The sequence below is a fragment of the Salminus brasiliensis genome, chromosome 5 (assembly GCF_030463535.1).
Source record: "Salminus brasiliensis chromosome 5, fSalBra1.hap2, whole genome shotgun sequence".
In the NCBI taxonomy this organism is placed as follows: domain Eukaryota; kingdom Metazoa; phylum Chordata; class Actinopteri; order Characiformes; family Bryconidae; genus Salminus; species Salminus brasiliensis.
The window spans coordinates 26987625-27013326 of NC_132882.1; the positions used below are offsets into that span (position 1 = coordinate 26987625).

The following is a 25702-nucleotide window of genomic DNA, read 5'->3' on the forward strand; positions in this document are numbered from 1 at the left end:
AGACAAAGCAGACTCGTTAGTCTGGGTTATGTTAAGGGCAAAAAGCTCAGCCTGAAGCCCAGCCTAAAGGTTTTTATATGTTCTTTTAAGCAAAATAATTTGATAATTGAAATACTTTTTAAATGCAAATGATTTACTTTTTACACGAGCATGAGACCTTTTTTATTCAGGGGCATTTTGGGCTCCATTTTTCCACCTTCAAGAGAGTAAGATTTAGACTCTGTATTCATACTTACATCTTACTTTTTACTGTACTCTAAGTTATAGAATACACATCTACTGTACTTGGGGGATGTGACGTAACAGAAATTGTCTAACTGTTCAATAATACTTCAGCTCTACAGCACATACTTTTACAACAGAAAAGACAAGGTCACAATAGTGTCAGGGTCATAATAATGTTAATAAAAAAAGCTAAACAAAAAAAAAAAAAAAAAAACATTTGAATGTAACATCAGTACATTAGATGTAACAGTTTACAAAAAAAGTTTTGTTTCTTACACTGTTTTTGACAAAGTACAAAAAACAAACCAGTTGCAATAATTAGGGTTTCTGTGTTTTAAATTCATTCAGAACAATACTTAATCACAAAAGCAATAGAGTGATCGTAGTGTTGGCAATCAGTGGAGACGTGGACGCAGGCCGAGCTTGATCTCGGACCACACTCTACATAAGACTTCCTTTTTTAACTTGGGTCCAGGTTTAACTGGATACCCAGTCCACAGGGTAATGTAAAACCAGTCCTTATCAGTTCATTCAGGCAAAGCCCGGCCAAGCCACATTGATCCAAACGCTCCGGCAAGGAAACCCAACGCCTCACATGATAAAGAGCCTGTTTGGCTGCCTCGTAATCTCTCTCTCCTTCAAGTTGCCAAAAGTGTTCAAGAGTTTCATTTGGACTGTAAATCCATACTCCACGGGTTACTGTGCAACAGGTTTTAATGTAGTGCTTTCGAACAGCTTGTGTGCAGACTGATTTCATGCAGCAGAGCGACACACAAAGCCGTTCAATCCAAATCAGCGCGTTTTAACTTGGCTTTAAATGTTCACTTGCCTTTAGCTAAGAGGTAATAACAGTAATCATGATGATAATCACTATATGACCAGCCTTTATACTGTACCTAAATGTCATAAATTCAGATGGCTTTACTGTAAGCATGCAGCATATGCAAATAATACAAAACCAGTCACGGTTTACATGGTAAAATCACAAGACAGTAGGATAAATTAGTTGTATAAATATTATATGTACATGCTTCTTCTTTTTTTTTTCTTTTTTTTTTACACTTGATACCTTGTAGGCAATGGGAAAAACATGCTTCCACAGAAGCCTTGAATCATTAAAAGGCCTCTGTAGATAAGAGCACACGTTTTTTGGCATCAAAACAATCCCAATGGCCAGCATTGCGTTGTGTTGATCATGTGTGACGCAAGCCTTGGAGGAAAACAAACAAGAAAAGCCCTCTATTCGGAGAGAGCGCCTGTCTGGAATCCAGATTTCCACTCGAAGGTTTACATATTTTAGAAGGATAAGTCGAAATCCTTCTAAAACCTCAGTAAATTCTTGGGCTCCACGGTCAAGAACGTGTGTGTTTTGAGTGTTGTGGAAAGAGGTACGCCTCGTACATCCTCCTGCCCTCATGAGCCTCGTTCTGGGGTGAGCACAAAGAAGCCGAAGCTGTAGGATCCTTAGTTGACCTCGTGCTGTAGCCTAAACATCCTCAGGTTGTTCTGGATTTTAAGACCCATTCACAGTGGGGATTCACACGGTACACCTGTAGTAAGCAAGTGTCTGGATCCAGACAGCGTTCACCTGCAAAAAGAAAAAGGTTTTGTGATTTACACAATAAATAAAAATTACACACACACACACACACACACACACACACACACACACACACACACACACACACACACACACACACACACAGATCATTTCTCTTGAATGCTATGAACCATGTCAAAGATCTACAGATGTCTACAGAATGTAAACAGCAGCTACCTACCTATGTTTCCTCCAACCTCAAACAAATAACACTTGTGTCTTCTACTGGTGTTGCGAGATCCCTGCCTGAAAAAGCAAAAGGAGGAATTAGAGACCCACACATCAAGCTTTGCTTGACATATAGAAAAGATGAAGTGCTGTTCACGCACCCATTCTCAAAATCAAAGCGGGCTATCACATCACGTGCCCTCGTCTCACTGTCCAGCTGAATCGCCATGGAGACCTTAGCATGAAGTGGTGCCTGCACCCTGATAACACCATCTCGAAGGTCAGTGACCTGCAACACACAGGTCACAAGATACTATTTTTAGAGCTGTAATGAGGTCAGAGACCCTTTCTCCAATAGTGCAAGGAGTCATCATAAAGAGAGAAAATCTAATAAAAAGTTTACATTTGCCCATAAACAAGAGTCATAATGGATTATTAATAGATGTATATACATACACACATTTATTAACTGTATATTTCATTTTATTATGACATTTTTATATGTGTATTTTACTACGTTATTTATTGGTTGACCTGCCCTGTCATTAACTGGCCTTTGGGGTTGAGTTCATTCAATTCAGTGCAACTCAATTCCCTTTAAGTACATTTATTAGTCTGACTTCTGAAAGCTGATACAGAGGTAAATATCAAACCTCACCTCGCTCCTCTCTTTCTCCCTATCTGTGGTGCGTCTCCTCAGCAGTTTCCTCTTTGTCTTCTCAGAGCTGGGGGTCTTTTTGCTCATGGCATTCTCATTCATTTTCCGCACGTGAGAGATGAGAAAACAGGGCACCTGAAACAAAGCCAGGGGAAAAAAATTCCATGTCAGCAGGGAAATGGCACAAGAACTCAGCCTAGGATTTGGGTCAGTTTGATCCCCATCTCCCAGACCACTCAAGGCCAAGACGGATTTAAACGACTTAGAAAACCATTCATCTACATGTTCAGACTGATGAGAATTTAAAACTATGTTTCTTACACCGTTTTATTATTCCACCCCAGGCATCGTAAAAGAGCCCTTATTCTATATTATACCACATACAACATTTCTGTGTGGTTTCAGGTACCAGAAACAGTTGTGATACATTTCCTCAGTCATTCAATTATACAGGCAACACATTTAAATATGGCAAATTCAAAATTAGCTGGTTCGGCAGATTATCTTCTGCAATTAGACAGAATTGGCTGTTGTATAAACAACACATTTTTATTTATTTATTTTTTACTTCCATAAAGATTTTTCACTCTGGCTTGGCCTCTGGTGCTGGCCCTACCGTCCACAGCAGGTCCTGGTGGATTATGAGCAGACGGACCAGGTGAGCCGCCCCTGCAGCCCCTTGCATCTCCTCCTGCCTGGAAGTCTTGCCCCGGGAGGTGAAGAGATTCGGCGCTACGATCATGGATACGTTCCACAAGCTCATACGGTTCTTCTCCTCATAGGCCACCACCTTCCTTAGGAACTCCAGCAGAGCCTGATTAAGATAACATACTCCATGAGTCAACGAAGGAGAACAGAACACAAGCTCTAGAACTGTTAGTGAATATTATTTCTATAAAAAAAATAAGATGGAACTATTAAATCTATGTTCTCTACCCCTGAGAGGCAGCTGTGGCACTTGCTACCCTACTACAACCTTTTGTAACGTGCTCAGCTATGTTATTGACATAACTAACATATTTCCAGGTAGTAGTATGTTTGCACATTGCTGTTTGGAATGAGGATGACCTGTTTAAGAGCACATATCTTTTCTTTTGACTGGCTGAAACCATGGCTTTTCATCTTTGCCTTTTCATATGAGCAGTGACTAGCACAAAGGACAGGAATAGTCATGAGGCATTTCCTCTTTTGGTTTAGAGTCAGGTGGGGCACTGACTAAAATGATGACCTAGCAAAGAGCTGACATACTTCAAATAACAGAGGTGCTATGGGACAAATGGGCACCTGCTAAGCAATATCAGCTTTTAAATAATGGTAAGCCATAAGCCCATCTCTAAAAACATACATTAAAAACTGCCATATTTTAGCCTTTTCTCTTTGATGCACTTTCTGGCGACAATGAAATTATAGCTCACAGCAGACTCACCCAACCAGCTTTTCAACTGTAAGCTCATTCAAATGGGTCTGCCTTGAAACACACACACACCTCTTATCTAAACTCGCCCCATAATTACTTTACTACTGCACGCTTCACCCTTGCGACTGCCTGCAAGTGGGTTGGAAGACCACACAGCACTCCTCCCATAAAGTTCAAACAGAGAAGGGTACCAATTAGCGCAAAAGGAGAGGAAGCAGACAGAATAGGCCTAAACACCTTCAAGTCAGTGCTGCTGTCTATCCCCATGCAAGAGGTGTAGCAATGGCTGACAGTTTAATTAGGTCCTCTGGGTCTTTAATATAGGCCTCAATATAAACATACACTCTAATAAAACACACATGCACACACACACACACACACACACACCCACAATACATTACAATATAACGCAACCTCATGTAACCACACAGCATTTATTTTAAGGAGTGCAAGGATTCCAAAAATTAAATTTGGTTTGATATTGAATTCATCTATAGCCACACTGTATATGCACAGCACGCAATCCTGTAATCCTCAGGCATCAGCTACTTTGCATCCATTTAGGCCTGAGCGTGACCTTCCTTGACGCTTTTGTTTCATTTTTGCTGACATTTTAACTGCATTTTTACTTAACAAAAGCACACAGTGTGCTTTCAGCTAATATTGTGGTTCCAGCTCTGCATGCAAATGTCAAAATCAAGCATTTGGTTTGATTGACATCTGGATTTTGACCCCTAAAAGTTACAATCGGATCTGGAATGACTGAAAACTGTTTTCATGTAGATTAAGCACACTTGAAAACACATACCCGGGGTGGTTGGCATCCACCTCGGTCTTGTCCAAGGGCAACTTAGAAATAGATGCTGGCCTGGGGATTGAACCAGCAACCTTCTGATCCTGCTTCTCTAGCCTTTAAGCCATGGCTGCCCCAGCCAGGAGGCAGCCGTGACCTAAAGGTTATAGAAATGAGCTTGGGACTGGAGATTCACCAGTTCGATCCCCTGTACAGGCTTCACTACCCATCATTGGGCATTGTTTGTGTGTTCCGTACCACGAATGGCTTAAATTCTGTTGTACTGCTGTGCAATGGCTATAAAGTATCACCTTAACAACATGAAACCTGATGAGATTTAAACCAACAATTTCCAAGGCCAGAATAACATTCATTTGTATGGGATCCAAGAACCTCCCGATTACTCCAGGTGTGGCGCATGACTGTAAAAGCCAGCAGGCAGGATGTCTGTGGTGGTGGGACTGAGCTGCCTACCTTCAGCGTGTCTCTGTTAACTTCAGGCAAAAGCAGGATGAGGAGGTGGAGGGCCTGCAGCTGGTGTTTGGGCGAGGAGATATCTAGCACACCAGAGACAGAGCTGTTAATCTCACCACACACACATACATCTATAGCACAGTGTTCAGTGATAAGGAGTTCTTTTACATTATCTGTTGGCCAACAGGGACAAAGAGCTCCATTTTAAAAATGATAACAAAAGTAGAGCTGAGAACCACAGCACAGACAGTTGATGGACAGTAAGGTTGTAAAAAACGCTGTATAGGTAGAGTCAACTACTTTTTCAATGTTAATCTGTGATTATAAACAGACAGACCACTGAATTTGGGCGACCAAATAAGGAACTCAGAACACAAGCTGCATTTCGGTATGAGAGAAATGACTGGGAAATGTTCCAAAGGCGATAAGTTGTGACATATGTTGTGTTGTTCTTCTGAGGGCCAAAGGATACTCTAAACTATGAGATTAAATCACTGGAAATACATGGTCATCCAGAGTGTCTAATATGGGCGTTAGAGAGGTCAGGAAAGTGGATGATCACCACCCCACTGCATCCTAAATTCCTCAACTCATGCCAAAAGTATTGGATGGCGCACCACCATTCCAAGCGAGTTGCAGTTTTGCAATGTATTAAATAGTGTTCCAAAGAAATCTAACCGAACAAACCTGTGGCATGGTAAGAGGTGCATTGTCCTAGTAGAGCTTTTCAGGTGCAACCGGTCACATGCTGCGATTTGTGTAGACTGAAACAGTAACTGTAAACAGTAATCGGAGGAGACTCACTCTGTGCGGCAGTGAAGGCGGGCAGGTGCTGCAGCGTGAGCAGAGGATGTGGCAGCTCCCTGATGAACATCTTCAGAAGACCAGCTGCATCATTGTGCCTCACCTGCTCCCAGTCAAAGTTGTCCTCATAGAACTTTGTGTCCAGCTCCTGCCTCAAATGCTGAAGACATACACACAACAAAACAACAACAAAAATTAGACTTCACGCACGCTGACAGAGTCAGGTTTCAAAACACTGCCTGCACCACCATCAATGTTGGATGGGCAGAGGTTCTTTTTCACTTTCCTTCAACTGAAGCCATCATAAATACAGCACATGACAAATAATTCATCAAGTGAAACAAAGCTTTAAGTAAACACACTATTCTTGCAGCCTCTTCTTCTGAACAGGCATCTACCCTATACCATTGAGCTTTGCTAATCAGCTCCACATGTACATCTGTCTGGAGCAGATGTGGGTTCCCCTGTCTGTAATGGCGCCATGCAAATCAAAAAGAGGCCATGGCCTCTTGGAAGTCATCTGAAGGCTTGTGGAACATAAACAGATTCTGCAGAAGTTATGCATGACATATCAAAGGCTCGGTGCTACAACATGGTGAAGGGTTTAGCACTGTAACTTACAACACAGCCACACAAATCTGAGTAGTAGTATTCAGGAATGTGTGACCACACACTCATTAAACACACTTAACACGAGGAGTGAGATTTGGCTGTATTGGAAGTCAGCTCACTTGTCCCTTTAGAATATGATGAAAGTTATATATATAAGATATATATGTACACATTACAATAGAAATTGGGCTGGAGGGAGCTGTGGCCTAAAGCTTAGGGAGGTAGGCTTGGATCAGCAGGAACTGAAGGCATGTGCTGAAGTGCCTTTGAGATAGGCATCTAACCCACAATTTCTCCCTGGGTGCTGAGGTGGCTGCCCACCACTCCCTGTTTGTGTGTTCACTGTCCTAATTCACTAGCTTCAGTGTGTTCACTGCAACGAATGGGTTAATTTAAGGGATGATCATCAGATGAAGCTGTGTGTGGTATTGAGCATTTTAAAACATCAGCATCAAAATAAATAAAAACAAACAAATCCAAAATCATGACCAGGAGCAACCTGTACCATTTACCTCCAGTTCATAAACAGAAATGAAGTTGAACAAATGTGTGTTTTTGCAATGTCATACAAATAAGCACATACCTATTCAGCCCACAGCTGAAGTCTTAAAGCACTGTTTCAGCTGGACTGGACTGCTTTTTGAGGCACACAGCAAAGCAGACAATCAGAACAGAGCTTCCTTCCAGTACAGCTGACTCAAGAACTAGGTCCTGCATTTTAAATGATGCACCACTCCACATATAATAGGACATGGTTTCCCCATAATGTTATGTGGGACCTCAATTTAATTAACGTTAATCATGAGCTGTAAGGTACGGCTGCTCTTTAAAATTCCCTTTAAGGATCCATTTCTGCTTGCACTGGTCTGTATTAGAGTCGAGACCACCTGAATGAAGCTCAGCACTCAGGAGTCTCTCCCTGGAGACCCGTCAGCAAGCTGACACCATGCAAACACAGCTAGCTTTAATCCATTCGGAGCACTCACACATGGCAAAGTCAACATCAGACACAAAAAGTGTGTGTGTGTGTGTGTGTGTGTGTGTGTGTGTGTGTGTGTGTGTGTGTGTGTGTGTGTGTGTGTGTGTGGGGATAAAGATAAATGGCAGTGGTAAAGAGAGACGAGACAGAAAGAGTGTCGGAAATAGGCCAGCCTTTAAAATGCTTAATGCATGTGTCATCAGGCCGCCACATGTGCCATTCGTTCCGCACTCATGGCACACGACCACCTAATGACCTCAGTGTGGGATACAAAACTGAACCAACACAGTGGCTTTGCAATGCCGTGTGAGATCAAGACAATCATGCCAAGAAATGTGCTGCTCTGAGGGATTTAAAACCAGCTGATCCTGAATTACAAGGAAACCAGATTTGGACAAATCCACTATGCTATGGTGTTTGTTTTCTTTTGCGAAGTGAACAGTGAAGGAAATGTACAGGAAATAGAAGTAAGTATGAGAATTTGTAAACCAGTATGAAAGAGGAGTGTATGAGGATTTGTATGGAAACCAAACTAGTAAGAAAGTAGAATGTATGGGGAAGTAAAGTGACATTACCTTTACTCTGGAGGCAGAGCCAGGGACCCTGAGAATTCCTTCTGTTTGTAGCCCTGTCTGCTCTAGCTTAGACAGCAGCTGTAAATAAACGAACAGACAAACAAATACACAGTTATTGCAATCATGTCATGATGTGATCTTCCTCATCACGACAGGCTTGAGGAGGCTAATATGACCCCATATTTGCTCAATGAAGTAAAGCTGGGGCATTCCACATCTGCTTAATACTGCAGCTTGTTTTTGTCTTGTTGTTTTGCATGTTTCAGCAACTGCTTCTCTCTCAGGCTCTCTGAGACTCCAACACATTGTTCAGAGATAACCCAGTGGGCAGTGTGAGCTTTTTTCAGCATTCCACTCCATATAACAGCAGATAGAAGCTGCTTTATCTTCTGCACTGATAAGTCAATCAGACTGCGAGACTCCTGTTAAAGCAGCGAAGCCTAAACAAAAACACTCATTGGTTTCATCCAATACCGAATGCACAGTCCCCTGCAGTGCTGAACATCAGAGACAGCACTTGATGTAAATACAGCTGTTTGAGTTTAGATGAGCAGAAACTGGAGAAAACCCTGAATTAACCACAGCAGTGAAGCTGATAAAACCTAAACTCTACCTCAATGACATGAACATGGATGATCATGATCAGTTCACAACCATTTAACGTGTCGGTTTCAGCATTTATTGGACAAAGTCTAGTCCTAGGCTAAATTACATTAAGACAGAAGAATCTCTAGCGTAAATCATTTTAGTTGAGGGTTTGGATCCTTCATGGAATGTAGACTCCTAGTGCTCTCCTACCAACCAAAACAGTAACTGCCTAATAGGCACCGACAAGATATACCTCAGCGCTTCTAGACAAAAGACATGCAACGCTACTCCAGGAAAACTGCTGAAGCAAGGCTGAGGCCTCACAGTGTCTTTCAGGAAGACCTACGCAGGTCAAAATAACCCCAGATTGTACACTGGGGCTGGAGTTGAGGATGAGGGAGGGAGGCAACAGAGACCAAACCCTGACAAGTGCTGACCACAAACTTTCCAGAAGGGCCAGTGTTCAGAAACACTGTCTGAAAGTTTCCACTTCGGGAAGACCCAAGCTCATCACTGGACTGCCTCAAACTCACACTCCACTGCCCAACAAAACAAAAGTAAGACCAAAAAACAAGATAAGCTACACACCTTTTTGAAAACAAGGGGAATTTTGGAACCAGGAAATTTCTTTTGGTCGTTTTCCAACAGCGTAGTTAGAGGAACTCCAAAAATGCCGGTTTCTGCAGAACAGCGAAGAGAGTGTTTAGACCAACAGAAAAAATAGAAGAAGAAAAAAAACAAGTGAGGAAAGGTAAAAAAGACAACTTCAGCGATATTTACCCCGCACTTTGCCCCGGACCATCCGGTTCCTCTTCAGCTCGATGCCCAGGCCGTCATAAAAGGTGGTTAGTTCAATGAGACAGATGCAGCCAATCTTCTTGATGTCTTCTGAGGATAGGTCGTGCACTCTGGTTAGCCCCTGCTTGGGCTTTACAATCTGAAACGTCTAAATAAAACAGGAACAAAAAAGTTACCATCTGCACTTTGAGACATTCCTTAGAATATGGCATGACCGAGAGTGTGAGAGAAAGAGTGAGGTCGAATTTAAAACAGAGAAGATGCTATGGTTCTATGATTAGGACCCATGTTAGTATGGTCCAATGGTGTCCTCTCTCCAGCTAACCCTGCCTTTAATGCATGCAATAAAAAAAAGGCTCTGGTGCATTTAGGCATGTAAAACTGCGTCAACGCTTCTGGATGCTTTGACTGATTGTCAATATTCCGGTCACACTTACAGGTAAATCTTTGTCCCCTTTCCTGATCTTCTGACAGTCGCGGCAGTCGCGACCCTTCCGATGAGCAGTCACGCCCTCCGAGTATGGCACCTCAAAGGACAAGATATCTGGCTCCAGCTGACACTCTGATACACTGCTCTCCACAGGGTTGAAGGTTGGACAAGACTGACGCGCTATAAAATAGACACACACACACACACACAGGCACAAAGACAGTCTTTAATACTCAAATCTATGCCTCACTTCAATCATTGGAATATACAATAATACACAGTTTCAGTAAACATCTGATACAATTTAGATGGCATTCAAACCTTTCAACTAACCTTTCGGAGGTGTCCAGTAGGGCAGCTTTGGTGCAATCTGGCCATTTGAGGACACTGGGGGTGTGTGTTCAGCAGGCTGCAAGAACAACAGCAATGAATATCACAGTTAAACACCTCGTAATCCCAAAAATACACACTTATGCAAATTGATGCAGTTAAAGAGGGCCACTGTTGAACCCAGATGACCTCACGTGCACAGTTCTTTTGTTCCACAATTAACCATGATAACCACAGCCAGTTTTTTTGTTGTTTTCCATACGTTAGAGCCATACACGGGAATAAGCTGCAGCTTAGGGAAAGCAGTCATGGTAAGAACATGAACAGCAGGACAATAAGCTCAAACAATAGCCTCACATTTCTCTGTTCAAAGCGCTGAAAGACCACCCATCGGCCTCTGCTGAAAACCAGTCTGAAAATAGCGCTGACCAAAGGGGTTTAGAGTATATATGCACTCTCTGGCCTTGAAACATCCAATAAAAAAGTTCCCATCCAGACAGTGAGTAGGCAGAGAAAAGAGATGTAGAAAACAGTCGGTTCTCCTGGATATAACTAAACAACTGATCATAATAATTAATACTACATAACAGGCATATCTCTCTCATATCTAAACATCCAACAGATATTGAGCACAAATATGTAAAATTCAATCCGATTCACAAGCACAGCAGACAATTCCCTGTCTGCCAGTGTGAAAAACTTGACTGCAGAGAAGAAGAGAAGAAGCCACCTTTGCTTCACGTCATGACACCTAACCACAGCCAATTTTCATAATCGTCACAACTTCCCACTGCAGTTTCTCCTTTACTTCATCTTTATTTCATAGGAAAAGACAATTATGAGCAGCCAACCTCTTCCGCAAACTAGACCACATTATAGGAACCACGTTTGGTATCAGTGTTCTGTTTCAAGCCTGCATACACAGCATATCCAGTGTCCGTGTGTTCGAGGCAGAACGAGTCTCAGCTGCCAGTCCAGCTGGCCATGAGTCATTGCTCAACACCCTTTGCCAGCACTTTGACACATATTCTCTCCCTCTTGAACACTATTTGTTGGCCAGATGACCACGTAAATGTTCCAGGACATCATATTTTTGGAAATGTGATACTGATATAGTTCAGCGTTCAAAGACTAATCATGTATACTGATGTTAACCAGATTCTCATGGATGTAGTATCTCGAACACTCATTCTGGTCAGTCCCTGGCAAGCCAGGCCACTTAGTCATTCCCCACACGCTCGTTCTTAGTCACAGACCTACAATGTGGTGGTCCTGAGAGCCTCCTTCACTTTGTTTGCATTCATGGATGTGTGCCTACACTTTATTCAGTCAGAACCTTGCTGTGACCGCTTCATACATACTATGCTAAAGGCTAAAACAAAGCCTCAGGCCTTCTCTACTCTTAGCATATCCTCACTGGATTTGAAGGAAGCACACAGGTGGGGGACCTAAACCAACACTCCAGCAGAAGAATGGTTATCTGTGAAAATATGACTGAAAATAAGGTAAAAAAAAAATTAACAAATAAAAAAAAAAACAAAAAAAAAACATGAGGTTCTTGGGGATTTTTTTTCATTCATGGTTAAAAATGATCATTATGATTTAACAGAGATCTAATTCTATAATGCAGGGATTAGTGTGTCTCTGTCCCGCCAGCCCTAAACATTCTGCCTTGCTAGCCCCTTGCTAGCAAAACATTTTCCTGACCTCCAATTGACGATGTAAAAAAAAAAATAAATAAAATCATTTTGGAGGATTTCTATTAGTCCATGTATCATGACATGACATCCTGACACACCGTACAGCTGGCGGTTCAAATATTTTTAAAAAGTGAAAATATATATGTTCACATACACTATATGGACAAAGGTAATGGGACGCCTGCTCATTCATTGTTTCTTCAGGAAAAAAAAAAAAAAAAAAAAAAAAGTTTACTCTCATTTTGTTGGAGTAACTGTCTCTATTGTCCAGGGAAGGTATTCTACTAGATTTTGAAACACTACTGTAAGTATTTGATTGCATGCAGAGACAAGAGTGTTAGTGAGGTCAGAATGTTGGAAGATCACCACCCCACCTCATCCTCAACTCATTATATCATTTTAGAGAACACAGGTCCACTGCTCCACAGCTTAATGCTGGGGGGGCTTTATACAACTCTATATACTCACCCCTGGAATTAGGCATGGTGACAATAGGTTTATGTTCTGTTCATGTGTCCCAGAGAGTCCCATTCTATTGACAATACTTCTCTACAGGGACTAGACAAGTTGTGTGTGTGTACGCACGCATTTGCACATCTGTTTTAGCAATGGGTGCGCCTTACAATAGGTGAATGCATTCATTAGAAGGAGTGTCCACATACACACGTTAGATATGTTGTTTTTGGCATAAAATCACTGGAACACTGAATAACCTACAGAAGTGCAGTAAAATACATCAGGCATCTGTCTAGCATCAATCACAGCTGCTGAGGTTTGTTAGGTCTAAATTCTTTTAGTCTAGCATAAAATGCTAAAGCTAAACATTAAAAACAGAACTAAATAATGAGTTGACTGGTTAAAGTATGACAAAGCAAAAGTAGATTGCTTCCCCTCACAAATACACTTAACATACTATATGTTTGCTTTATTGTTTATCGAATTGAATCCCTTAAAACTTTACTCAGGTTCAAATAACGGAGTATAAATAACTAGTCACTACCCTCCTGTGCCAAGGCCTCCGACTTGTGTTGTTTCCACATTCCAGCCTTAGTCAGCCAGGCAAGTATGTTTCGAGACGAGCAGAGAGCAGCTGACCCATCAGTGGGGTGCAGAGACGCAGCAGTCTCCGGCATGCTGAGGAACCCCTTGCGTTCACCCTCCCCCCACACTAGACACAGCTGTCAGTCATATTAACAGCACGTGCTGAAATGAGGCTGACACATGAGCATCTCGGGCACTTCCACTCCAACTGTGTTTGAATCAGGAGCTGTTCTGTCTACTACCTGCACAATCAGGTCATAGACAGCCGAGTGGAACCTATACAGCCTGTCTGACGTGCATGGGCAGCAAAAAACATGCGGGTCCTTTCAGTGCACACAGGGCAGACTGTTACCACAGTTACAAACACAAATATGAAAGTGAATAGACAGAAAGTTTAGATCTGAGCAAAATGAAGCTTAATTAAGCTTATGGAACTGTCTCTACTCCCTAGCTCAGAGATTCCCATGCAAGACCCCAGCCCTGCACATTTTAGTATTTACCCTACTTCCACCACAGCTGATCCAGCTAACTGAGCCTGTCCTCAGTTGAAGGTGGTGTGTTGGAGCAGGATACCACTACAATGTGCAAGGGAGGAGGTCCTCCAGAACCGGTGATGGGAACTTTTGCCATAACTGCCATAATTCTTGAACATCTCCAGTCTTTTACTCACCGATGTGTCAGCCGTGGAGAAGACGTCTCGGACATGACGTATGGGCTGCTTGTTCCTTTTGCGCAGAGTCTGGGTGTAGTTGTCCAGGCGTTTCTTCACCATGGCAGCCTGAGAGCGAGTGAGTGTGGAAAGAAGAGCCTCTGTAGGGCTGTCAGTCAGAGATCCAGACACCAGTGTGGATAGACCAGCTTCATGCAGCCACGCTTCCTCCAGCTCTGCTTCTGAAAACAGAGGAAAAAAATCCTGCTGTCAGGAAAAAAAAAAGACATGGGATCACTTGTGCAGTCAAAGCAGAACCTCCATCTGACACTAAATAAATATAAATTGTATCAGATATGCCAAAATATTAAGACCACCAGCCTAATATGCTGATTGTCAACTGCATGCCACAAACACTGCCCACCCTACAAGACTTATGAAGGTGCCCAGTGGTACCATGTGCCCGTACCATTCATTCAAGTAATATTAAAAGAAGACTCCTTATACCAGATGACCTTTTTCCATTGCTCCAAGGTCCACTGACGCTTCTGTGCCCATTGTAGGTACTCTGACAGTTGACAGGGGTCAACATGGGCACTTCAACTGGTCTGCAGCTACACAGCAGGGTGTGATGGACTGTGTGTTGTGAGGTTTTTCTCCCATAACCATCATTAAACATTTCTGAGAGAGCAACAGTAGTCCTTCTGTTAGTCCTATATAGATTGCCCTCAAACATCAAAGAGCCTTGTCGTTCATGGAATGCTCCGACCCAGTCGTCTGGCCAAAACTATTTGGCCTTTATCAAAGTCACACAGGTATTTCCTCCTGACCATTTCTCCTGCATAACATGAACCAATGTTATAAGATAATCAACGTTATGTGCTTAATCTATAGGTCTTGATCATTTCTTGATTATGTCTTCACAATGTAAACACAAAGAACCTGTATATGAGCACAATAATGTTCTAGCAGTTGATCATAAGTCTAAATCCACAAATGAACCAAAACAGACAAGAAACAAATGTACTTGATCATTGCTTTCAGTACATGAAACTGCTAATAATAACAACCCCTAAATAATAATAATCCACCCACAATGTTGAGAACTGTAACACTCCGAGAATGCTTTCCAGCATTCCTGTTTCTAGAAGAAAACACTGGTAAGTGTTCAGTACTCACCATCCATGCTGCTCCTCTCGATCATCTCCTCCTGACCTCCTTGGCAGTCCTCCTCGATGTTCCTCACCTCACTCCAGTAGTCATCCATGGAGTCCTGCGAGTCGCGAGACACGGAGCGCTCCGGAGGGGATGGCGGCATGGCCCCCGCCGAACTCATCCTCGCTAAGCCCCGATACTGCACTTTCCTACCATAAACAAAACAGTGGGAGTGTGCTTACTCAAACCCATCTGCCTCATGCCTGCTGAGGGGGAGTCGCTAGAGAAGAGGCATTGTGATATAACACAATGACAGGACTACATGCCATGGTGTGAATCACCATGGAGGTGTAAATGTAGGAGACCACATTAGCGTTACTGGGAAGAAAAAAAAAAGAAAAGCAGAAATATAGCGTTCATACACCCACGGTGATGCAGGCACAGATTAGAGAGGAGGCATATATAACGTCTTAGACTGAACAAAAAGACTAGCCAGGACACCCTTTGTGCTGAGCAAAAAAATGGCATACTTTGTCAAGTAATATTATAATTTATTCTAACCTTCCAAATTAGATGCAGATCAGTTTTCACCTTCGAATCAGTGCACTACACTACATCTCTACTAGCCAGCCATTGTTTCCATGTCTCTGTAGAAACAGACTGGCCATGCAATAACCAGCACTACTGCGCTCTTGACAAAAGCAAGGCTGTTATCAAAAAGCACACGCTCCCCTTGTTCCGAAAGACCAGCACATGCAGAACGCCTGCTTTCCATTTTGTAGCTCCAGCCCTCCAATTACAGGCAGACCTGGTCACATCATTCTGCCCAAAATGCAGCCATGGGACAGGATAGGCCTGATAGGACACAGGACACTCGGAGCATCCTTGAAGGTTTTAGAGATGAAAGGGACAGCCACACTACACAGACCTTCACTCTTATCTCTCCCAGCAGCTGTGGGTGAGAAGGAGGTGAACCCCCCTCACCCCACCACCCTTTCACTCTGGAACCTTCTAGATGAAAGTTCATCCAGACAAGATTCAGTCATTTTAGGATGGTAAAACAAGAATCACTTTGCACACTCGCTCACCAACAGGTCCTAAAGGTCTTAAGGAAACGTTTAGCTGAAATGAAAATGGACAGCCATCCATTAGCCTAGCATTATCCAAATTACACTGTGCTAATTGGTGGGTGTTTGGTGTTGGTGTTTGGTGTTGGTGTTTGGTGTTGGTGTTTGGTGTTGGTGTTTGGTGTTGGTGTTTGGTGTTGGTGTTTGGTGTTGGTGTTTGGTGTTCTGTTCACTGTTAGCCACATTAGCATGCTTGGTTAAGCGGTTTCTTTATCACTGTACAATAGATAGGGGAACCCAAGCCAAGATGATGAAGTCAAAAAGCACTGTAGAGCAAAGCAAGAAGGCCTCACTTTAGATTAGCAATTTCCTATTGAAATATTGATAAGGACAAACTAGCTGACAATGAACTGTTATCGCTGTTCATGTCTCTCAGTTCGCTCTCTCAGTTTCACTGCCCGGAAGCAGGGCAGGCCTCACTTAGAGGAAGTTATTGATTATGATCATGTGAGATGGTTTATGTGTTAAGAGCAAAACTTCATTCTAATAGCCTCCACATTCCCCAAAGGACGTCTGCGCTTAGCTTCCAACAGATTCTAGGGGCATAGCATAAACATACACATACACCGTCAAATACAACGTCAACGCGAGGATGCATTCTCCGGACAACTATCTAATCTCCGGCTAACTCTGGAATGCTTTACAATACATTTACATGACAATTCCTCAGTGCAAACTAGGAGAGCTTCCTCCATTGACTTAACCACACAAGTATGACCAGTATGTCACACTTGTTGGAAAACGGGTTTAAAGCCCTATCAGTAAGTGTATGTGTGTTCTAGCTGCTTCTTCTGGTGAACCAACCAGATCTGAGAAAGTATCTGCACTGACTGAAACAAAAATCACCAGAAAAGTTCGACCACCACCCAAACATGGTTTCACATGATGTTTCAGACTATTACACAGTTGTACATAACTATAACATGCTTTTAAACATAAACAGTCAAGAACCCACTGACAAACTTAAAAAAAATTAAACATCAGCCCAACTGGCCTCACTCTACGACGGGTGGAGAGGAAGAGGCCTCCTACACACTTTCACTCACGGCAATGCAAGCCAGCATAGGTTTCTGTCAGTTGGCAGTTAGAGTTCTCCTCCAAGTATATTCAGCTGCCCATTGATGTTTTGGCTGGCAACATACACTATATGTCCAAATGTTTGTGAACGCTCGTTCAAATAAATGCATTCAGCTACTTGAAGTTGCATCCATTGCTGACACAGATCACATAGAGAAGTACTGCCAACAGAACAGGACTCTGTGGAGACCTATTGCCACCATTCCAAATGCCAGGTGTGGGCTAGAGGGGTGTAATGTCCCCCAGCATTGAGCTGTGGAGCAGTGCAAAGGTGTTCTCTGATATGATTGGGGCTACATCCAATACTTTTGGGAGCTAGGGAGTTGGGAATAAGGTGGAGTGGTGATCCTGACCTAATTAATGGTCTTGTTGCTAAATGCAAACAAATCATCCTCATAGCAGTGCCCCAAAACTAGTAGAAAGCTTTCCCTGGGCAGTACAGACAGCTACTCTAGCAAAAGCAGGACAGACTCTTTCTTTTTTTGGTAATAGCCTTGATTTCAGAAGGAACAATGAACAATGGTCATACAGCGTATGTCTCAGAGGTAGCAAGAGCAAGAGCCTTCATCCTCCCAGTGCTTGTAGCACTCTGTGCTTGGGGAAGCCCTAGGTAGTGGAAATGACATAATTGGGGATATAATTGGAAAAAATAAATAAGTAAATAAAAAAAAAGAAACAAACTGTGCTATACCTAAAACTATGACTTACAAATAGCAAAATAAATAAAAGAAACGTACACTCCCTCTGTAGGTTTTTATAACCAGTTAAAAGTCTTTCTAGTAGTTTTCTAAAAATGTTCTATGCTGAAGGCCTCTAATTCTAAGAGATTCTTGGGTCGTCTTGTTTAAGGTCTATCCACAAATGTTTTATGATGTTTGGCTCAGGGAATTGTGAGGGCAATTCCATTTGTGTCTCTTCAGGTGGTACGCAGTGAATTTTGAGGTATGTTTTGGATCAAACATACCTCATAGTAGAGCCCATCCTCTTTTAGCTTCAGCCTTCAACAGATGCTTTAACATTTCCATCCAGGCATGCTGGCATCTTGTGGCATCCATTCCTCACCCCACCTGTCCAACACTGCTAATGCCACCGGAAGCATCACCACCCCCAATGCTTCACAGTTGGCATCATGTTCTTCTGTATAAAATTTGGAAATCTGATTGAGCTGACATTTCCTAATTGCAACTGGTGACATGTCTTTAGGTCTGATTTGAGACCTTTTCTAAAGAAATCTGAGCCCTTGCAATGCTTAGGGTGCCCAAACGTCTGTACAGACCATTTAGGCCATTTGTCAACAAATCCCAAAACGTTGGGATTTGATGACTATGATGCGTTTTATGTTTGATTAGCTACAGAGGCTGCGTTTATCATTCGTCATTTGACTTACTCAGACCTCTGCATTAGACTTAAGTTTTATGGGGGGGGGGGGGGGGGGGGGGTCATTGTATTTCCCTCTACATATGGAGTTCATGCAACTGCCTCAACCTGAACCTCAGCCTACAGGTAAACTGAGAGTATCTATTGTGAACTGGCCATGACTATCGGGACTGTCCGTTGCATTCTGATTGACTTTTTGCACATTCATGCATTTCCATGTATTGTCCTCTAGCATTTATTTCCTGATTTCAGCAGGAAACAATAAATCCAGCTAAATTATAGTAAACAGTAGCAAACAGCTGCTTGAACTGGACATACGAGTCCACACAGCATAATATATGCATGGGACGTTTCACCAATTGCCAAAACTGCAGGGTGTGATTGACAAGAAGAGGCGATCTGAAGCGCTAGAAGTATGAGCAGTGAGGCTAATCTCGTTAAACGTTTAACATATTTACATAGTTGTGTGTTATGTGAATCCTGATTCAGTTTTGTGTCCATATGGTGTTCAGTGCCACTTGTCCTGCTGTCCTTTGGTAAACAGAGGCAGAGTTTTGACCAAAAACAGTCAGTAATTCTGAGCATTATGGTGACATTTTTGGCAGATCTCAGCTGGGCTTTTCTCAGACTGTACATCGAACATACAGCCCAGTCGACATACTGTCAGCTGAACTGACTCCTCTTCAGACTGCAAAGTTCCTCCATATAATAGAAAATTGTGTGTTCTCACATCAACAACATGGCAAACCTGCTTTCTGTGTGTGTGTACACTGTACAATCATACCGAGAAGGAATTCAGATCTATATCTACACTCACATTCACAGTCTGCATGATCAAACAGAGAGGTATTAGCCATCCACTGAAAATACGCCATGAGACAACTTGAGACTTACGTCATCTAAAGTTCACAAACCTGCAGCTTGCATAATGATGGCTATGTAGTATGATTAGGCATCCTTTTATACAGACTCAGATCCCAGATATACTGAATGGAGTATGCTGAAGATCCTGCATGGCCAGCATACAACTTTCAAAGCAACCAACTTAGTCACCAGAGAGCATTCAGTTAGTGTTAATGTCTAGCTGGTAGCTGGAGTGTTAGCTGCGGGCAGTGTGGGTAGTGCGGGTTGTGGCTAAGCGTGTACCTTTTAAAGACGTACGAGGGACAACTTTAGTGATTTCAGAGCTCAGAGGGTTGAATTTTAAAGGTAGCTCCAATTTAGTGTCCTTCTTTCATCTGAAACTACGTCCAGCTACATCTTCGCGACAGTGAGCTTGTAATCGAACAGGACAGTCAGGAGGACTGTGTATCCAGTAGTATCCAACAGTATCCAGTAATTCACAGAGCATTAACTACACCACAAAACACTGTACTGAGTACGCAGAAACAACATGCACCCCCAAACAGACTCCTTTACCTACAACAGCACTTCAGTATAGCACAAATCCTGACAAAGCCACTGCATGTGGAAACCACAGAACACACACGAATATTAGGACAATCAGAAAGTACAGCACGTCGCATCTGTAGCTTTTCCATCCAGCTCATTGCCTGTGATTAATGGTGAGTTAAAAAAACATCCCTTACAAAACATCTGAGAGTAAAGCCACAGATTACCTTTCAGTCGTTCATCCAGCTGAGGAGGACAGAGGAGGGCATTAGGACAGCCGGCTTTGATCTGAGATGTAGATCATAAAAACTAAGTCCAATAAAACAAGGACTGAAAGAAAGAGGGAGAGACAGAGAGAGGCCGAGAGAGAATAGAAACGACAAAGCTAAACTGACCCAATCTCAGGATTTCCTCCTGTGACGCCAGGAACTGTGTGTGTGTAACCTAAACTCATCTCCCCTCCCACATACCTCTCTCCATCTATCCATCCCACTCCACGGGAGGCCAGCAACTTTCCAACACACACACACACACACACACACACACACACACACACACACACACACACACACACACACTTCTTTCTCTCCCTGCCCCCTCCGTCTTTCTTTTTCACACTCCTCTCTCTCTCTCTCCCCCCAACTACCCATCCATCTCTCTCGCTTGCGCTCTCTCTCTTTCGCTCACTTCACCGTCTCTTTATTTTGTCCTCTTTCTGGCTTTCATTCTGTCCCTCATTCCGTCCTTCTTTCAGTATCTCTCTCTCTCTCTCTCTCATTTCTCATTTCTTTCCCTCTCTCCATTCTCGCTCATTCTCTCGCTCTCTCACCTCTACCCCTCCCTCTTCTGTTGCTCCATCCTGCCCTGTTCTCTCTTTTTTTGCTCTCTCTCGCTCTCTCTCTGGCTCTGCTTGAAGCCTCTCCCTGCTTTAATCTTTGCAGCCCCCACCACTTCCTTTTAGAGGTCATTAAATGTCCATTGTCTTCTCTGTTTACGTCCAGCTTTCTCCTGAAGCCTCCATTGAGCGCAGTGAAGGTGGAAGGTGATGTGTGGAGGTTTGAAATCTGTGGCGCTGCAGCAATGAAATGAGGGTAATTTTGGGAAACCAGTCCCAGATGTGCGCAATCATCATCCACCATCACCACTCGCTTTCACTTAAAACAAACATTCCACTGAAATACCTGACAAACCACCCCGTAACAATCATAACAAACAACACAGGTATAGCTAGACATTTTGAACGTATTAACTTATTGAGGCAGTAGGACTGTTCTGCGTTCTTCTACCGCACGGTTGGGGGTTTGCGGAAGTACGTCTTCTCTGAATAGGTTCAAATGTACCATATCAACCCTATCACCAGCGCTTATGCTTACATCCCTGACCAGTCAAACAAAGTCTGGATGGAATAAACAACTGACGATAAGTGCCTAAAAAGGCATGCGCTTGTCTTTTCTAAACAACAGCAAGTTCACCTTTTGGCAAAACTGCTAGTCTACAGCCTGCAAGCCAAAATGTAGGTCATTGACAAAGGAGGGCTAAACTAAAAAAACGTGGGGCTAGTGTTGGCCTCTGTGATGCTGCTGGAACCAAAGGAGAACACTGAGGGTCGCTCAAAAAGTCCTGACCCAATTCCTTTCAGGAATGTCAACGCTAGCCATGGTGCCACGACCACCATCCAACAGCAACAAAACCGACCCCAGAACTTGTTTGTTAGTACTTTTGTCTTGATGCAACTTTTCAAGCAACTCGTGAAAGGGGCCGTCTCAAGCTCCTTCCCCTTGCCTGGAAAAACCTTTGCGAGTGCTTCGTCAATGTCTACATGGCCTCTCACCGTCCATTTATTTAATTGACTAAAACCTTTTCCATCTTCCATATTGATTAAAATGGGCATCCACTTCAGAGCAGATAAAAATCACAGGACCGTGCCAAATTGCTGACCGTGATTTGCACACCCCTTTCGCAATGTTGAAAACTCATACATAGTGAACATAGATCAGTGAGGGATTTTTTTTTTTTTTTTTTTAACTGTTTGGGGCAGCAAAAACGATAACAGCGGCTCAAGTTGATTTCATCAGAAAGGTATGTCGACCTCCCCCAATTAAACTTCAACCCAAATAAGAAACATCTGGTTTCTAAAAATGCCTCAGAGAGCTTTAACAAGGCAGAAAGTGCCTGGCTCTACTCTACTAGTGCAAAATGCAGGGCTTCAGCAGTGACCATCACTCATGAGTAAAGCAGACTGGACTGAATTCACAGCTTTGGCACATAGTGATGAATCTAAAAATATAAAGACTAATTCCGGCATGCAGGATTGCTCACTTAAGACAGCGTCATGTGTGACGAATGGGAAGCACACCGATTAAAAAAGTAAAAAAATAAAAATAAAAAAAATAAAAAAAGAAAAGACTGATGAGATGGATTTAGCCATGTCATGGACACTGTGCTAAGCTCAAAAACTGCACACCATAGCTCATTTTAGAAGCAATAACCGCACTGTTGTTGTGCCTCTCGCAGTTGCTCTAGTCAGTGCAGACTGGATGTGCGCATGACTTCACTACACTACAATCAGCCACAAAATACCCCTGCTCCATGTTCTTCACCTGAGACTGATGTACAAAAACAAAAAAAAACAAACAAGCAAACAAGCAAACAAAAAAAGGCTTCACTGGCTCCTCAAGCCTGGTATCTGTAGGATCATATACAAATGGTGAATTGTGTGATGTTACTAATGAAAGGAAAGGAAGGATGGCTGGATGGAAGGATTAATGAATAAATTAAAATAAATAAATAAAAGAATGTTAATGTCCCAATAACGTGTGTTGTGGGGTGGTAGCATGGTAAAGGAATACTGGTCTGGACAAAAATATTAACGGCTTAATAAACACATAAAGCCAAACAACAATAAAAGGATAGTTGTGATTAATTGCTAAGCAGTACAGATGCCACCATCAACAAATCATGAGCGTACTTAAAGTAAAAGTATTCAATACAATGTTTTTAAATAATTACAATTATTTAAAATTCTTAAAATTGTATGATGCTACTTGTTAGAATTGTTTGATAAAGAATAAGACATAAAACTGGTGCAGTGTAACAACACTGCCTTCTCCATGGCAAACTACAGTTTAATCCCCTGGCTGGACAAGCACACCACACTACACCAACGAGAGTCCCTGGGCAAGACCCCTCAACTCTACACTCACCAACCTGTGTAACGTCATTCAAATGCATATCAGTCTGGATAACAGTGTCAGCCAAATACCAGAAACAACATCTATAACTTCAGAGAGTCCTTTGAAACTAGAAGCCTGAGCACAAATGTTCGCCCAGCTCAGGCCACTAAGCAGCCCATGTACCCCACATGGCCTGACCAACTGCAGGCCAGTGGCTTTTATAGCAGCAGGGTGTGGGATTTGGGGGTGAGGGGGAAAATCACCTTCCTCTAATGTCAGACATGGCAGCTCCATGGGTGCTATATTTACTCAGCTTGGTCTGATCTCCCACAGGCCAGGCCTGGCTCATTAAGGCTGGATGCCTAGTCGCTGCGTCAGCACATTCTGATGCTGAAAAACTGTTTAAAAGGCTGGGCATTAACAGGGCATCCTACAAAACGAATCAATACAGCATTGTGAGTGACGCTGGACTTCAAAAAAGATTCAGACTGGATTAAGAAGCTTTGGGCACGCAGCACAGATGATTCATCATAATCATCATCATCATCATCATCATCATCGGAGAGCTGGAAAAGTAATGACTAGCCGAGCTTCTCTGAAGACGTTCTGCTGGGATAATTCGGCATTCGGCTTCATCACAAACAAGGCTCGAGTCCCTGTGGCTGACATGAGCAATAGTAGCCAATGAGTGACTACTGTGGACGTTCATGGGCTCATGTGATCAGAGATAAGTTGAAGTCATAGCCAGCCATAAACATGCCTTTGTTGACCAGCTTGTCCATTGAGACATGCTTTTAAAGCGCATTAGTCAACAAACACTTCTTCACTTTATCCATTCAGAGGAGGACATGAGCTCGTTTGTCAGAAACCCACCCAAGCAGTGCCAGTTACTGACGGCTTGTGTCTGGCATTAACAAGAACCTAAAACAGATGGAGGACTGTGTGGTTTGGGTCACACTTGTTACTGTAAGAAGGTGAGGGAGCATCCTTTGCTCGTGTTATGGACAGGAACTACACTACCACGATATTTCCTGTTTTGACTGTAGACAATAGGAAAGACTGGCGCGTGAAACCCCACGGCTTTAACATGTACAAAAAATCACCACCAACACTCACACACTTAAACACATACGCACATCCACACCCATTCACAAAGTCAACACGAATCTGAAATTAACCTTCAATCAAGATAAGGGAGGTTATATAACTCTAATAGGCCAAAGCAACAATGGTAATGGACGTTAACAAGAGAACTACTACAAACAAGGGTTTTAGAGGACTGCAAATCTTAAGAACACAGAATGTGAAGTCTAGATCTTCCACAGGGCTTCAGGCTCTTCTCCAAAACGGATTTCAGATCCAATGAACATTACTTTTAACCTCTAAGAGGGGTCATTTTACTAAATAAACCCATGTAATACCATACACTAGGATTTGTGGGCAAGGTGAATAAGGGAGAACGATCCAAGAACATTCCTACATTTGTACCCCTAACCCAGTTCTGGCCTACGGGTGTTCACTTCAGAGAAAACTGGAATGAAACAGAGCAGCATTGAGGATTCCGGAATGTGTCCTGCTATCTGAGATAGTGCCGATGTTTGGTTTGAGACACACAGACTTTCATTAAGTGATAACGTACAAATATTTCACATTTTTTAACAAACATACACCTCACCCTCACTCTTTCACACACCTCTTTGCATAGACATTTCCTATTCAAATTCCAGCCCCCCCCAAATACAGCGTGTTACTAATATATGTAAAAGAGTTATTGCGGTCGTGGCCCAGAAACTCAGTTATCACTCGCGTGTGACAAAACAGCACAGCTACCTGCCTACGCGTGCAGGACTCCTTGACGAAGTTATCAACGGTGCTGAGTTAATGATTCATTAGCTAGTCTACAACAAAGCACTTTCCGAGTCTGTCAAGAAAAGGAAAAGACGTAACCTCAGGTTATGGTAAAGGTTGCTCAAAGAGGGACAAAAACAACCCTGGCCTTTCCCTTCATTCCTTATGACCCCTGAGTAAATTCCAAGTACACTTCTTCTAAGTACACTACCTTGTGCAACACCATCCATTCCTAACATAGCGTTACGCTGTGGTGTAAACACTTCATACAGTCAGGACTCTCCAAATACAGGCTGACTTTTGCCCAACAATCATGACTGCCTTTTTAATTCTCTTATCTTCCACATGTGTGCACTAAAATCATTCACCAATTCACCAAGTCCTGTAAAATACTGCACCAAGAGCTGGCTGAATGAAGCGCAATCAAAACCTCAATACAGACTATAATAATTCATATCATGACTCAGATTGGTCCTGGATAGCTCATATCGCATAGCTCCTTCAGAAACAAATCTAAATCCCAGTGAATCAAGCTCATAAAACCTTCAAGTGCTGTGAGTAATACCCACAGTTTCCTCACAGCATTTCAGCGTATCAGAAGGAAATCAATGATCTTCTTCCAATAAACCTGTTCAGGTTAAACTGTCATGATCTCAGCTGGTAGAGATTCAGCAAGCTTCCTTATCTACTCCTCTGTCAATACGGTCCACAA

At 42.7% G+C, this 25702-nt stretch overlaps 1 protein-coding gene across 2 annotated transcripts in view; it reads right to left on the bottom strand.

Annotated features, from left to right (window-relative positions):
• Window positions 1–384: 384 nt before the first annotated feature.
• arhgap28 (Rho GTPase activating protein 28) overlaps window positions 385–25702 on the bottom strand; it is a 30983-nt gene continuing 5665 nt past the window's right edge. Inside the window, exons 1-15 of one of the 2 annotated variants that reach the window (XM_072680010.1) lie at window positions 20197–20607; window positions 15021–15205; window positions 13863–14083; window positions 10455–10530; window positions 10129–10301; window positions 9674–9839; window positions 9482–9573; window positions 8306–8383; window positions 6140–6299; window positions 5336–5418; window positions 3268–3465; window positions 2652–2786; window positions 2155–2282; window positions 2007–2071; window positions 385–1813 (exon numbers count right to left, since the gene is read on the bottom strand). In XM_072680010.1, the coding sequence (XP_072536111.1) occupies window positions 1722–1813; window positions 2007–2071; window positions 2155–2282; window positions 2652–2786; window positions 3268–3465; window positions 5336–5418; window positions 6140–6299; window positions 8306–8383; window positions 9482–9573; window positions 9674–9839; window positions 10129–10301; window positions 10455–10530; window positions 13863–14083; window positions 15021–15177 (1824 nt within the window). In that variant the 5' untranslated portion in view covers window positions 15178–15205; window positions 20197–20607 and the 3' untranslated portion in view covers window positions 385–1721. Of the gene's footprint in view, window positions 1814–2006; window positions 2072–2154; window positions 2283–2651; window positions 2787–3267; window positions 3466–5335; window positions 5419–6139; window positions 6300–8305; window positions 8384–9481; window positions 9574–9673; window positions 9840–10128; window positions 10302–10454; window positions 10531–13862; window positions 14084–15020; window positions 15206–20196; window positions 20608–25702 lie in introns of those variants that run through there. The other variant, XM_072680009.1, reaches the window with a different exon arrangement.